The sequence below is a fragment of the Amblyomma americanum genome, chromosome 11 (assembly GCF_052857255.1).
Source record: "Amblyomma americanum isolate KBUSLIRL-KWMA chromosome 11, ASM5285725v1, whole genome shotgun sequence".
In the NCBI taxonomy this organism is placed as follows: domain Eukaryota; kingdom Metazoa; phylum Arthropoda; class Arachnida; order Ixodida; family Ixodidae; genus Amblyomma; species Amblyomma americanum.
Window position 1 is genome coordinate 6,276,754 of NC_135507.1, and position 13,968 is coordinate 6,290,721.

Here is a 13,968-nt window from a genome sequence, read left to right on the forward strand (position 1 = left end):
AATTATATCTATCTGCGAACTCTATACTAATAACTCTCCCCTGCTATTCCTATTACATATCCCATATTCGCCTACCGCCTGGTCGCCAGCCTGCTTCTTTCCCACCTTCGCATTGAAGTCGCCCATCAGTACAGTATACTGTGATTTTACTTTGTTCATTACCGATTCCACGTCTTCATAGAAGCTTCCAACGGTCTGGTCGTCATGGCTAGATGTAGGCGCGTAAGCCTGCACCACCTTTAGCTTGTACCTCCTATTGAGCCTAATTAGGACAGCTGGCACCCTCTCGTTAATACTGTAGAACTCAACTACGTTGCCAGCTATATCCTACCTAATGAAGAATCCCATACGTAGTTCTCGTCGATCCGCTAATCCGCGATAGCACAGCCTGTGCCCACCATTTAGTACTGTATACGCTTCAGCTGTCCTCTTAACTTCACTAAGCCCTATAAAATCCCATTTAATGCCCGCTAGTTCTTCGAACAGCACTGCTAGGCTAGCCTCACTAGATAAGGTTCTAGCGTTAAACGTTGCCAGGTTCAGATTCCAATGGCGGCCTGTCCGGAGCCAGAGATTCTTAGCACCCTCCGCTGCGTCACAGGTCTGACCGCCGCCTTGGTCACTTGCTCCGCAGCCGCTGGGGACAGGGCCGAGGGTTAATTGGAGGGTTAATTAGACAGTAATGGCGTAGAGGTAGAGCGCTCGCCCCGCGTGCAAGAAGACCGGGGATCGAATCCCTGTTCCGCGCAATTTTCCCGCGGATATGTTTAAAAAGAAATTCCACGTGTCGATTGAATTGCATAGCCAGCCCTGGGGTGCGTCCTGATCTCGGTGACTAGAACCGACAGCGCACTCCCTCACCAGAACAGGACTTGGCCACCCTGGTGTAGTACTTGGCCACGACCTTCTATGAAAAAACCAATATATTGCTATGAGATCACCAAGTCTGAAGGTCACTTCAATATCGCGCGGATCCCCCAGATTGAAAACTGAGTTATGCATTGAGTAGAGCTATCGCTCTAAAACCCAGACCCTTCTCGCATGCCCATCAAGTACAGTCGAAAAGAGGCTAACACAGCACCCTGACGCAACCATATGTGATATGTTCTTTCATTTCATATTTATTTTTAACCGCTGATATAAAATAAATTCTCTGCGAATACAATCAGTTTATAGTCTGTGCCCTGTCTGCGTGTGTAACTTTTGCTTCCAGTGGAGTTTGTAGCCATATGCAGCGTGCTACTGCAGTTGAAACATGAAGAACCAACAAGGCCCTTTTGCAGCTTTACTCACGTGAAAGAACTCCAGGTGGTCGAGATTAATCTGTAGCCCTTTATTACTGTGCCCCTTCCCTCTTTCAATATCTTCATCCCTTCCCACATGACACGGTTGAAGTACCCACCGAGAAGTGAGACAGCTACTGCGCCTGGAAATCAATTTTTCTGCTTCCTTGTCCTTCGTGCTCGCACCGCGGCTCCCGCTATGTTTCTACGCACTCCTTTGCCCCCTCTCACCCCGCACTCCACCCTCATCTCTGCACGCAACTTCATGTGCGGAAGCCGACAAAGCCGCGAAAGAGGGGAACGTGCCTTTAGCCGCTGTCGCTGAAAGACAGTGCTGTCCGCACTTGTATTTAGGCCGCTCAGCATAGTCAGCTGGAAAATGAAGTAATTTCTGGGCCGTATCGCTTTCCTTCTCCTTGACAGGGGCCTGGCTTAGCCTATCAAAATAAGTCTAGCGACACTGGCATGATCTCCGGCCCGCCTACTAAAATGAGAACGTTGCTTGGCGTGAAGCGACACAGTGTAAGGCAGAAATCCAGGGGGTCCCCTTAACTTGAATCTGATTCTGGTAGAGCAGCCGCTGATCCCTTGAGTGCACTCATGACTGGGTGTCCTCGTGCTGCGCAGGGCTTGAAACTGGCCAGTTTAGTTCCGGCAGATCCTGCGTCCTTCTACACCTACAGTGGCTCCATGACTTTTCCACCATGCAGCGTGGGTGTCAACTGGGTGATTATCGCGGACATTCAACAGGTTTCGAAGGATACGGTAAGTTAAGTTATGCAGTTTAAACACCATAGAGTTAAAATCCCCGTCCAGCGGAGAACCCGGCGTAGTTGGCGTCGTCGCATGTGTGTGCAGAAAACCCGCAGTGGTCGAGAAGGTCGTGACCTCGCACGTGGCGCTGTGGAATCAAATGTGACTAACATTAGAAAACTGGTGATTAGAAGCTCACAGCATGACTCAAACGTCATTATGACAAGCAGCTATATAAAGTAAAATACATTGCGCTAAAAAAAATTGCCGTAGTTAGTCGGGAATCGAACCTCCGACCGTTCGGGGGTGCGAGACAGACACTGTGTCTATTGACCATGCAGGCGCGTTCATACGGATTGGCTAGAGTGGAGCTTTATGTCTATGTCGTGTTCACATAATCTGGAAACACTGTCCGTGTCTGCGTGGGCAAGGGGAGCAGCTTAGGGCACCTATCAAGGCATTCGCCTTGGGCACTGAAAAGCGGATTATAGTGTCCCCCAAATTTTTTTTCCCGCTTAACCAGCGTAAGGTAATGGACGTGTACCAGCGCAGGCAGCACATATCCTTGTTCGTAGCATCTGCATCGTTCGCACGTTGGCATCAACTACTGTAGCAATGTATGCACCGTGACGGTGTTTATCCACAAGGACCTATCTCCAGTCGAGGCCAAAAGCGGTCCTCTCTAACTTCGCTCTTAACGACAGCGCGAATGGCGTTTTCATCACGGAGTCTCCAGAGCGCTTAATCATTATCAAACTAAACCAAACTTTGCACAAGCGCTCCTCGCCTCATCCCTGTTCTCAGTTATTCATATTAACGCAAGGAAAACAGCTTATCAAAAAAACTAAGTGGCAAGCCCTTTCCACGCCCGGTAAGTAAGTGTTTGTCCTTCTCTGGTCTCGTCTTCCGTAGCGCTGTTTTACCTAGTTCTTCAAAAGTGACCGCAGTTAGTCTCGTTAGAGTATTAGCCATACGCCATCGGCTAAATAACGCGTGTCAAGGCATAAATATCCACTACTAGAGAATGAGTGTATTACCACGGCCGCTCAATGGAGTAACCCTCCATTGAGCGGCCGTGGTAACACAGTAGACTGCCCTTCCTTTACGGCGCGGTTCGGGTGTCCACCGAGGTATGTGAGACAGTTACTGCATCATCTCCTTTCCACAACAACAATTTTCTTTCTTTTTTTCATTTTATGGACTGCCAGGTGCATGGGAGCGGTTCAGGATACTTCCTTCCCTTTCACCAATCAGCAGAAAAGAGTGGGCAGACTAAATCACCATTTCAAAGTCATTCCTTTACTGCCAAATCCGTTGGCTGTGCATAAACACGGCGTAGAAGCCAGTTCCCTGGCTTAATGTCGACACCAAATAAAGGAAAAATACAGTGATTGTGGGACAAGGCGGCTACAGGAAGTGTTCTGACTTTGTATGTGGTTGTGTGCCTTGGTGCCCGACGCCACATATCCGTACTGTGAACGGATACCTGTGGAGCAGTTACGTATGGTGCGGTGTACGGTGGCGGGTGAAAAAAAAAGGCAGTGGCTACGTATATACGTAGCGAGAGGTACGTTTCCCTGGCTGAGCTTGTTGTGGTCACTATGTTTAGCAATGAGAAACATTGGGCTCCATCTCGGCGTCTGTGCGCCGTCTATTATGCTCGATAGTCTGGCATCTCCCTTTGGCCAGCCGTTTCTCTCTCTGTTCGGGCGTCTCCGCTGCTCCCTTCGCCTTCTTACACTCATTCTCTCTTTGTTGAGTAGCCAAGTGCCAGGCGACAACCTCAGGATCGGCAGAGTTAATATTCTCTTGTTTATACCGCCGTTTAGCAGCGGCTGGACTCTCCTTCTCTGCATTCATGTCAAACGTTGTGATACAGCCGCCCATTGCATCTCCGCCGTTTATACGCAATGCTGCGTATGCGACACGGTTCGGGTAACAAAGCGGCGTGCGGCAAGGCGGCAATGAAGCGCGCGGCGCACCTGTGGGGTCTCTCTGGTTGCCATGGTTGCACAACTGGTTGCACAACTCTCATCTGCGTGACGTCGCTCCCAGCTTCAACAGTGGAGCGGGCGCGCGGCGACGGCGAACTGTCTACCCTGGCTCACGGCGAAATGCTCGACTGGTAGCCAAGTGTAGCTCTCGCTACAAAAATTAACGGGTGAAAAATTCGGTGCCGGGTGAATTGCAGCTTTCAAGTGCCGCAAATATGGAAACGGCTTGGCACTGTCGCTCTCGGCGCTCTCATGAACCGCAGCGCCGCGCTTCGCGATTCTTTGCTGCGGTCGTCAGTGGTTGCCACTGTGCGTCACTGCTCCCCTGTGACGTCATTTCTAGGTGGTCGGCAGGCACCGACAGTCTGCAATGAAGACCGCAGTGCGGCATTCGAGCGCTCTAAGCCGGCGTGTGTATTTAAGATTTTATACAGCATAGAAATAAGCCATCTTTGCCCGCCGACGGAAATGTACACAGATGGTTCAGGCATCTCGAGCATTCACTTAATACCCATCTTACTAAATTTCAAGGTTAGCGAGTAGTCAGTAGCAAAATGTCGCGTTTTGCCCCACTCTACTCACTCCTTTACTACGAAACATGCAGAAAAAATCGTGACTGAGTGGAGAATCGAACGACGGAACTATCGTTCGGAAGCTGGATGCCTACCCTTTGGTTACCACTGGTGCAGATGTCATTACTCTTAAATACATGTAGAGGACGTTTCATTTAACTTGAGCCAAGCCATAAAAAGAAAACGGTAGGCCGCAGGTGCGTGAAAACGACGGCATGTTTTTTTTTGCCGTCGTGTGGCGTACATCAAAGTATCGGATAAATTTGCCTCCTTCGATCCCACTCCTAGCCTACTTCTAGAGCTTACATGACAAACGGTTTTCAGCAGTCGCACTGCATTTTTTTAATGCCTCACGTGACCTAAATACTACTTACTCGTAATGGCCATTGTTAGGTTGACGAAACCGAAACCTAGACAACACAAGATAAATCAATTCTAAAATATTGAGCTTTCGGAAGCGGATACTAGACGGCAATCCACGTATTCTAATATCTTATACATCATTGCAGACAAGAAAACATTCAACTTAAATGCGATGTGTAATGTGCTTTAAGTTATAAATTGGTGTGAAGTAAGAGGAACCCTTGTCCGCGCCTTTTGGTGTCTGTAGGGTGCCGTACGGGTTGCACTATACAGTGGACATGCAAACATCGTTGCCTGGTTATTGGTAGCGATAGTATGCTACTTGAAAAAAAAATTGCATAGGCTGTTTCTGAATCCTCTCTACAGTTTATGGCTCAGTGGTTATGGCACTTGGCTGCTGACCCGAAAGACTCGGGTTCGATCCCTGTCACGGTGGTTGCATTTCGATCGAGGCGAAATTCTAGAGGCCCGTGTATTGTGCAATGTCGGTGCACGCTAAAGAACTCCAGGTGGTCGAAATTATCGGAGCCCTCCACTACGGCGTCCCTCATAGCCCGAGTCGCTTTGGGGCTTTAAACCCCATAATCTAACCATCTACAATTTATCAGAACAAGCTTGTGCTTAGTATATAAATGATAAATGTTGCATATTAACCTCAGCTAATTAACTAATTATGTGTAATTAAAAATTGCTGCGACACGACGTTTACTCGTTTCTTTAACGCGTCAGATGCGCACTGTTAGCTCAATATTGTTAAGGGCCCCGTTCAATGGAGAACCCGGTGTAGGCGTTGTCTCAGGTGCGCGCGCAAAATCCCAATTGATTGAGACGATCGTGACGTCACACGTTGAGCAGTGGAATGAAAATAGTTGAAATATCAGTTAAATTTTAGCTACGGGGTTGTATCGTCACTAAAATGTCATTGAGACATGTAAGGGGTTAAGTATATTAATCACGCTGAAGGTAAAATTGGGGAAATCACTGAGTTCGAGCCCGTGATCCCCGTATGCACTACCCCGTGGGCCATTCGGCGCATGCTTTCGACTTGGCTAACCGGAGACCTTGTGTAACTTGGCGGTAAAGAAAAATGAAAAAAGAAGAGATAAACATATGATGTAAATAAAATATACAGCAAAAATTAATAAAGTATATTAATTAATGATCAGTGCCCGTGTCTTTGAAGTTATCCGCAAAGAGGACCTCACGCCGCTGAATGGGAGGATTGAACAGCTCACAAAGGACGATGACACAAGGACAGAAACAACGAGGCACACGAGCGGCCACTTAGAACAGTTTCGAACCTCGGCCTGGAATATAAAGCCATCGATCGCTCTTACCGATAAGGAAATTTTGCCCCTCCGTCAGTGCCTGAATGTTACGCTTGTCGCGCATTCGTGACGTTGGGGTTGTTTTACGGGCACTGACATCGCGCAGTACACGGGCCTCTAGAATTTCGCCTGCATAGAAACTCGACCGCCGCGGCCAGGATCGAACCCGCGTCTTTCGCGTCAGCATGCCGACCGCCATAACCATCATCACAGCGGAGGCTGTTTTCATACATCCATAAACGCATACTTAGGTGCACGGTCGTTCAGTATGAAACGGAACTCGCGAGCGCATGGCCGCTGCACTTCACAACGGGCCAGAAAGAATGGGCGACACCACGCGCACGCGCAGAAAAAACCGGTGCAGTTTTCGACGGCGGTCCTTCGCGAAGCGTTGAGGCCACGTGCTCGTGTGTTCCCTTTCATAGTGAGCGACCCTGTACCCAAGTGCATGCTTTCTCTGAAAGGTACTTATTGGGAGGTTTTGATGATGCCTATTTTCTTCGTGCCACTAAAGTGATCCTTATTTTTCATTCAGCGGACCTGGCGACGGAAGTATTTTGCTACAGTTTCAAGTCACGTGCGACCATCCACTCTTGACTGTGCATAAACATTACGCAGTAGTTCTGCTTTCAAAAGCCGCAAAAGAGATTACAACAACGGGTTTACCCAACAACGGGTTTACCCTTTGAGATAGTACCAATTTATACCCTACCCTAGCTGTTGACATCTATACCTACCTGCCCTAGTATATTTCGCGCGTCAAGATATATGCGATTCATTTTTTTTTATTTCAGTTGGTTCAACTTACAACGGTCGCACCAACTGCAGGCTTCGCGACAGCGATGACAGATCCAACGCAGGAGCATGACTTGAAGATCTACAAGCGCAAAACTGAATAAACTTGCCCTCTAGCTGACAGGCATGCCTGTGCTTTGTTTTGTAGTATAGTGTGTGTTGGATTCATTAGGATCTAAAAAAATACAACATTCATCTTCATGTTCGCGAGCCATGTTATAGGGAATGTGTTGAAGCATGGAAATTGTAACCGCGATGTACAGCGATCAGCTTCTGAAGTTAGTCTGAAGCCACCGATGACCTGCTACTACCGGCAGTCAATGTATCAATGATCGCCGCCGCTGCCAATCCCGATGCAAGATCGCCAAGTTTCGCAATGGCCATGCCGCGGCTGCCAAGCTGCTTAAGAATTCCGCGAATATGCCACTTCTGTTAGTCCCCGCACACTCGTGTATGTGTAGTGTTTTATTTAAAAAATCTGGGGGACGCTTAAGCTTCGCCTTTAAGAGTGGAGAGAGACAGCGTGTTACAGCACTGCCAGGGAGTCCACGGAACGCCATCGCCCGTTCGGCGCCTGTCCTGTCTTGAGTGTGCTTGTCTTCGTCTTTTAGCGCCTGTACGCTTTTTTGCGTAAACCATGTTCTGTGTGTGCGTTGTCTCCGTCTTTTAGCGCCTGTACGCTTTTTGAGCAAACCATGTGAAAGCTTTCGCTTGCATAACCAGGGTTAGCTAAGTCGCAGCCATTTTTATTTAATTAAACCTAAAATTGCTAGTCGGTGCCAATATTTCAGTAATCATTTAGTTCTTACAGCCGCTCTCGCTCTTTCGGTCAATTCCTGCTGAACTTTGGGTCTAAACTGAAACGAATTTTCTCCAACCGCAGAATCATCGATTGCTCATCCCAACAAACCACCCCTGTTTACGCCGCGGCTGGTTCGAATCCTGCTCTGCCTGTAGCTTTTCTCTGTCGGCTGTCATTCCGACGGCACGTTTCGGAATATTTCGGTTAAGTTCGCCCTCAAGGCCCACTTCAAGTTCTGCCTAATGTTCGGCTGAATGCCCGCCGCAGAGTTTCCGGATTATGTTCGCTTTAATTGACCGAGAATGGGAGCTAAACGCCCATCATCCTTCAAACTCTGTTGTGTATACTGTACACGGCGGCAGTTTTCACCCTCTGACGCAGAGGAAATTCGGCAGACGATTACGGTGGCCGGTAAAGGAGCGCAGCTCTTCACACTCCACCTTCCAGCGCTGGCAGGTGGCCACCCTACGGTGGCGTAGCTTTTTGCGCAGAAAAATACTTTCTGGGACCACACTGATCGGCGATTGTCGCCGAATATTTTAGCGATCGTTGTAGCCTCAGGATCAAAGCGAAGGTGGTCGCTTGGTGACTTCGGCGCAGGCTACACTGAAAGCTTGGTGCTGAGTCGCAGTAAAGTTACCTCTTTTCAGCTTAACGTTCTCAAGTCCTTTGTCTCAATTCATTTTTGCCAGAATGATGAAAAGATATACGTATTCATAGCTTCTTTAGAGAAAGCTGTCAAGCTAGGAAAGAGCTGTTCGGCTGCTAGACGCCGAAAAGGGTAAATTCATGGGATGAAACAGATATTCACAACGTGCTTTCTTTCACTGCTTCTGATATTCGATATTATGGTCCTGTTCCGGGACACCCGCTCGAGTGAACGCGTTTGCAGCGATAGCCAACCCTACCTGTTGCCGTCTCTCTTATCGGGATGGTCAGGTGACGCGGCACTTGCGTGCACCAGCGTGCAAAAAGCCAAGCCGTCGAACGCGATAGGGCCAGAGCCTAAAACCGAAGTGAAGGAATGCAATCCGCCGCCTAAAAAAAAACAAAAAAGCAAAGCTGTCGCTATGTCACCAGTTGGAACACGTGCGAACGAAGACCGAAGATAAGGCCACCCGCTTCTTCCCGGCACGGCGGGCAAGAGGTGGCGAGGCTTGGACTAAGCCTACCGGGCAGTGGCTGTGCGGCGGCAGAGCGGCTTCGCCCTTTCACTGTTGGTCGGGTGTCGTTTTCTGAGTTATTCTTGATGTTCAAAACTGCCGTTGTGTGCGTGCACTAACGTAATCCTTCCTGCTTCCCTCCTCGAGTTGGGACGTCAACTGAAACTCTGTCTCAACTGGTGCCTTGGAATTGCCGTCAAGTTATAGCCCGAAAGAAAGTAAAAGGCCCCAGCTGTTACCGGCGCCTGTCAACGTTGTGTTCGTGCGAGCTGTTCGCCTGTCCATCGCAAAACACGGCATATCGCCTCTTCAAACGTGAACCAAATAACTCCTGCCAAAGTGCCACTGCGGCCAGCTTGTCGTCGAAGAGCGGTGTGGTTGGCGCCGCCTCGTGAAAGGGTGAACTCGGCTTGCATGGACGAAGCCTTCCCGATGTTTCATCTGCGGCAACAAAAAAAGTAAGTGCGATTACAATCGGTCAGTTCTGCAATTCATAACACTGAATTCGCGAATTCTGCAATACTTGAGGTTTTGTTAGCGTGAAAAATGCATTGAACGCACATACGAAGATACCGTACTGACCTATATCTACCCCGGGAGATTTCTTGAACCAGTCATGAAGGCACAGGTGCAAATAGTGATAGGGAACACGCAGCCATGCGTAGCGGAGGGTTGATAGCGTAAAGTCTGGCGCGATTTGAAGGTTATCGCGCGAGAGTCGACCGAGAACAAGAACGCGCCATGACCCAGAATCCTCTGCCGTGGAGAGGGAGGTATCAGGCCAGTTTCCCACTCCATTCTGGGCAAGCAGCTTTATACTTTTGCTTCATTGAACAGGCACTGATGGTAATGTTTTGCCAGATCGTCCCACCAATTTTGTTATCCTCCGTGAAGATAAGAGGTAAGCAAATCCACAGTTGATCGCAAATAATGGAAAGCTTACAATACAGTCCAGCGCGATTTGCAGGTTACCGCGCGAGCGTCGACCTCTATAACGTTCCAGGCGCCTAGCGGCCGGTTTTGGAACAATAAAAATCACGATTTCGCATTATTCTCTCCTGCGCTCGCTGTTCCATTCTACAACCACCATCCCCTAGGCGAAATCACCGCCCTTTATCTCTATTCTAATAATAATTGGTTTGGAGTTAAAGTAAATGGCACAGTATCTGTCTCATACATCGTTGGACACCTGAACCGCGCCGTAAGGGAACGGATAAAGGAGGGAGTGAAAGAAGGAAGAAAGAGGTGCCGTAGTGGAGGGCTACGGAATAATTTCGACCGCCTGGGGATGTTTAACGTGCACTGACATCGCACAGCACACGGGCGCTTTACCGTTTTGCCTCCATAAAAAAAAAAGCAGCAGCCGCGGTCGGTTCGTCATAAGGCGCCCGTGTGCTGTGCGATGTCAGTGCACGTTAAACATCCCCAGGTGGTCGAAATTATTCCGGAGCCCTTCATTACGGCACCTCTTTCTTCCTTCTTTCACTCCCTCCTTTATCCCTTCCCTTATGGCGCGGTTCAGGTGTCCAACGATGTATGAAACAGATACTGCGCCGTTTCCTTTAACCCAAAACCAATTATTATTAGAATAGAGAGAAAGGGCGGTGATTTCGTCTAGAGGGTGATGGTTGTAGAATGGAACAGCGAGCGAGGGAGAGAATAATGCGAAATCGTGATTTTCATTGTTCCAAAACCGGCCGCTAGGCGCCTGGAACGCTATAGAGGTCGACGCTCGCGCAGTAACCTTCAAATCGCGCTAGACTGTACAGTCTTCCGCACGCCTGTCTAAAGCGTTCGAACACAGCCCTGTTGCACAAAGAAGTGAAACTTTTTGGCAGGTGTGCGGTTATAGAGACAATTGCCCCCGCAACTGCACTTTGTCAGCGATAGATGAGCTGAGCCCTGGCGTTGGCTCGGTGGTTATGGCGCTCGGCTGCTGACCCGAAAGACGCGGGTTCCGTCCCGGCCGCGGCGGTCGAATTTCGATGCAGGCGAAATTCCAGAGGCCCGTGTACTGTGCGATGTCAGTGAACTTTAAAGGACCCCAGGTGGTCGAAATTTCTGGAGATCTTCACTACTGCGTCTCGCTTAGCCTGAGTCGCTTTGGGACGTTAAATCCCATAAACCGTAAACCGACAGATGAGTTGAGTGAAGATTTCAGTTTGTTCCGCAGCACACTGCTACCGCGCTCTAAGACAGGCGTTTTTCTGACTTGTTGCTGATCTAGAGGTGAAAGGCACACGTCGACGGGATCGTCTGTTCTAGAAAGCAGGGATGGAAGCATAAGCACCGAAGTTTGTCGCTCAGCGAGTACTGCAGGTTTAGGAATTAGATGCACTGTTTATCCTGGCACCGCAACCCATTGGTAGTACCTTCGTACTACATGTGGGCTTAAGCATGTCCCGGTAAGAGAGAAAAGAAAGAGTGGGGAGGTTGCCCGGGAGAGGATAACGGTTTGCTACCCTGCACCGGGGGAAATGAATGAGGGGACGTGAAGGTGTACGTGAGAAACAGTAGAGTGCTGTATTTAACGAATGAAAAGCGGCTCCCCTTCATGATATCCCCTTCATTTTCAGCAGAAGACGCGTGAGTGGTTCGCATCAGCTTGCGTTGGCGCGCTCCGTCTGGCATATGGATTATTGCACTGGCACGCGCATAGATTGAGGAGGACGCTCCTAGTTCCGCCGAGGCTTTAGCCTACTGAAGTTGTCCTCGTATTTTTACGCTAACATTAACTGTGTGTGAAGGAAATTTTACTTTCGGCTACCTGCCTAAGCTTGATACTACATTCTACGTTCTCACCACCGAACATGCACCGCTTTAACGAGCCACAATTAGTATGCGAAAGCCGAGACCCTTCGCATTTTCGTCACAAGCCGTTGGCGTGAAATTCCCACCTGTTCAGCACATCAAGCAAGTCACACAAGTTGGCATTAACTCGTCGTGTTGGAAAACATTTAATGCGTTCTTTTTATTTTAGAGCGCAGCTCTTTGCCGCCAGTTCCTGCGTTTCGCGGCGTCGCGGTTGTGCCTCGTGACCAGCTCCGCACGCCGCCGTTTGCCACTATACGTATACCCCCCCTTTCACTTTCTTCCTCCGTGGCGGTGTACTCCGGTTGCCGAAGCGGCGGCTCGGCATCAGCGGATCACGGTGCGTGCATCCCAAGCGGAAACGCACGCAGAGCCACGTTAACTCGAGTCGTTATCAGCGTCAGCGGCATCAGTGAGTCGCTGCTATCTCTTCGCCGCGCAACATTCCTATGCGCCCACGCGCTGCCTCCCGTTACCTCCCGATAACTGTTGCTCTCTCCGCTCCTCCTCCAATGCCACCCCTGCGCGGCGGCAATCAGAGCGCTGTATCGGTAGCGGCGGATCACGATATGTGCACCGCCCGAGCCAAAACGCACAGCCGCCGACCTTCGCCACTGCGAACCGCCTGCCTATAGAAATCGTCTATTCTGCCAATTCTCTGTGAGCCATGAGCGAGGCAACCGGTGGAAGTCCTTCGTCTGCTGCTAAACGAGCTGCCAGAGCAGAGGCCCAGCGCCGTCGCCGCCGTCGAGGTGATCCAGGAGTGCGCGTCGCTGAAGCAGGGGCTAAGCGCCGCCACCGAGAAGACCCTGCCGTTAGCGCCGCCGAAGAGACTCGCATTAACCGCCCATCGATCCACACAAATGTTAGTAGTGGGGGACCTTAATGTAGATATAAAGACAAACAGGAATTTCTTGCCACTTATGCGGGATAACATCCCGTTCATCTCGCTCGTAACGCCTCCCACGGCTGTGACAACCTCGCGAAATACTTGCATAGACCTCGTCTTTGAGAACCAGGCACTGTGCGGCAAGTCGAGCATATATCTATATTTCTCCGACCACAAAGCTTCCTCCATGATAATCGAGAACAGTTAGTGGAGTGTTTCTTGGAGAAGGAATATCTGCGAAGAAAAAAGTTGTCTGTAATTGTACAGAGCACGCGAGCGGTGGCCAAACTGCATGCCAGCGCGCTCTATCAGCAGATGCGCAGCAAAGAGTCGGGGTGCATCGACCCATCCGGCTTACCCACCTCGGTGATGCGATGCTCGCCTTGTCGCCGGCACGAGCGAAGCCGCGGTGCTACCATCACTGCCCGTCAGGGGCGCTTTCAATGCTTCGAGTAAAGCCTTATTGTCTGCCCGCATCGTGCAGAATAGTTGGCCTTCGGTGCCGTGCGCTTTCTCCTTCGTCAGGAATAACACCATTTTCAGTCTGCGTGAGCGCCGTGGTTCGCGCTTCACTTTGGGGTAGTTTGTTGCGCTATGGAGTGTAAACGCTTGCGCATCGGTCTCGCAAATGCGGACAAAATTTTGCTTCGCTGAAGGGAACGCATACAAAATAAAAGCATGCATGTATTGGCTCCGTCGTCTTCATGATACAAACAGATGCTCAACGGCATAACAAGAAACTGAAGAGCGCTTGCTTCAACACAAATTGGCTTCTTCTGGAGAACACAAAGTTAAACAAATTTTCATAGAAAATAAGCTCGTCTCTGCTTGAATCGTCCACGATAGATTATATTTTGAGCATCTATTTATATCATAGAGACAACGCAGCCAATGCATGCATGCCATTTTTTTTTTTCATGCGTTGCATTGAGCCAAACAAAACTTTGACCGCACTTTCGTAGCCGATGTATGATAGAATATAGTCGGCTTTGGTTTGCACAACTGACAAATTTTCATAGAAAATAAGCTCGTCTCTGCTTGAATCGTCCACGATAGATTATATTTTGAGCATCTATTTATATCATAGAGACAACGCAGCCAATGCATGCATGCCATTTTTTTTTTCATGCGTTGCATTGAGCCAAACAAAACTTTGACCGCACTTTCGTAGCCGATGTATGATAGAATATAGTCGGCTTTGGTTTGCACAACTGC

The 13,968-nt window shown here is 49.4% G+C and overlaps 2 protein-coding genes across 2 annotated transcripts in view; both read left to right on the plus strand.

Moving 5' to 3' along the window:
- Positions 1 to 7,209, plus strand: part of LOC144111404 (carbonic anhydrase 6-like) — a 28,980-nt gene extending 21,771 nt beyond the window's left edge. Inside the window, exons 9-10 of the mRNA XM_077644685.1 lie at positions 1,911 to 2,048; positions 7,088 to 7,209. Coding sequence (XP_077500811.1) covers positions 1,911 to 2,048; positions 7,088 to 7,192 — 243 coding nt within the window. The 3' untranslated portion in view covers positions 7,193 to 7,209. The remainder of the gene's footprint in view (positions 1 to 1,910; positions 2,049 to 7,087) is intronic.
- A 1,801-nt stretch (positions 7,210 to 9,010) lies between these two features.
- Positions 9,011 to 13,968, plus strand: part of LOC144111188 (uncharacterized) — a 70,093-nt gene continuing 65,135 nt past the window's right edge. The window contains exon 1 of the mRNA XM_077644372.1: positions 9,011 to 9,511. The gene's annotated coding sequence lies outside the window, so the exon portion shown is untranslated. The remainder of the gene's footprint in view (positions 9,512 to 13,968) is intronic.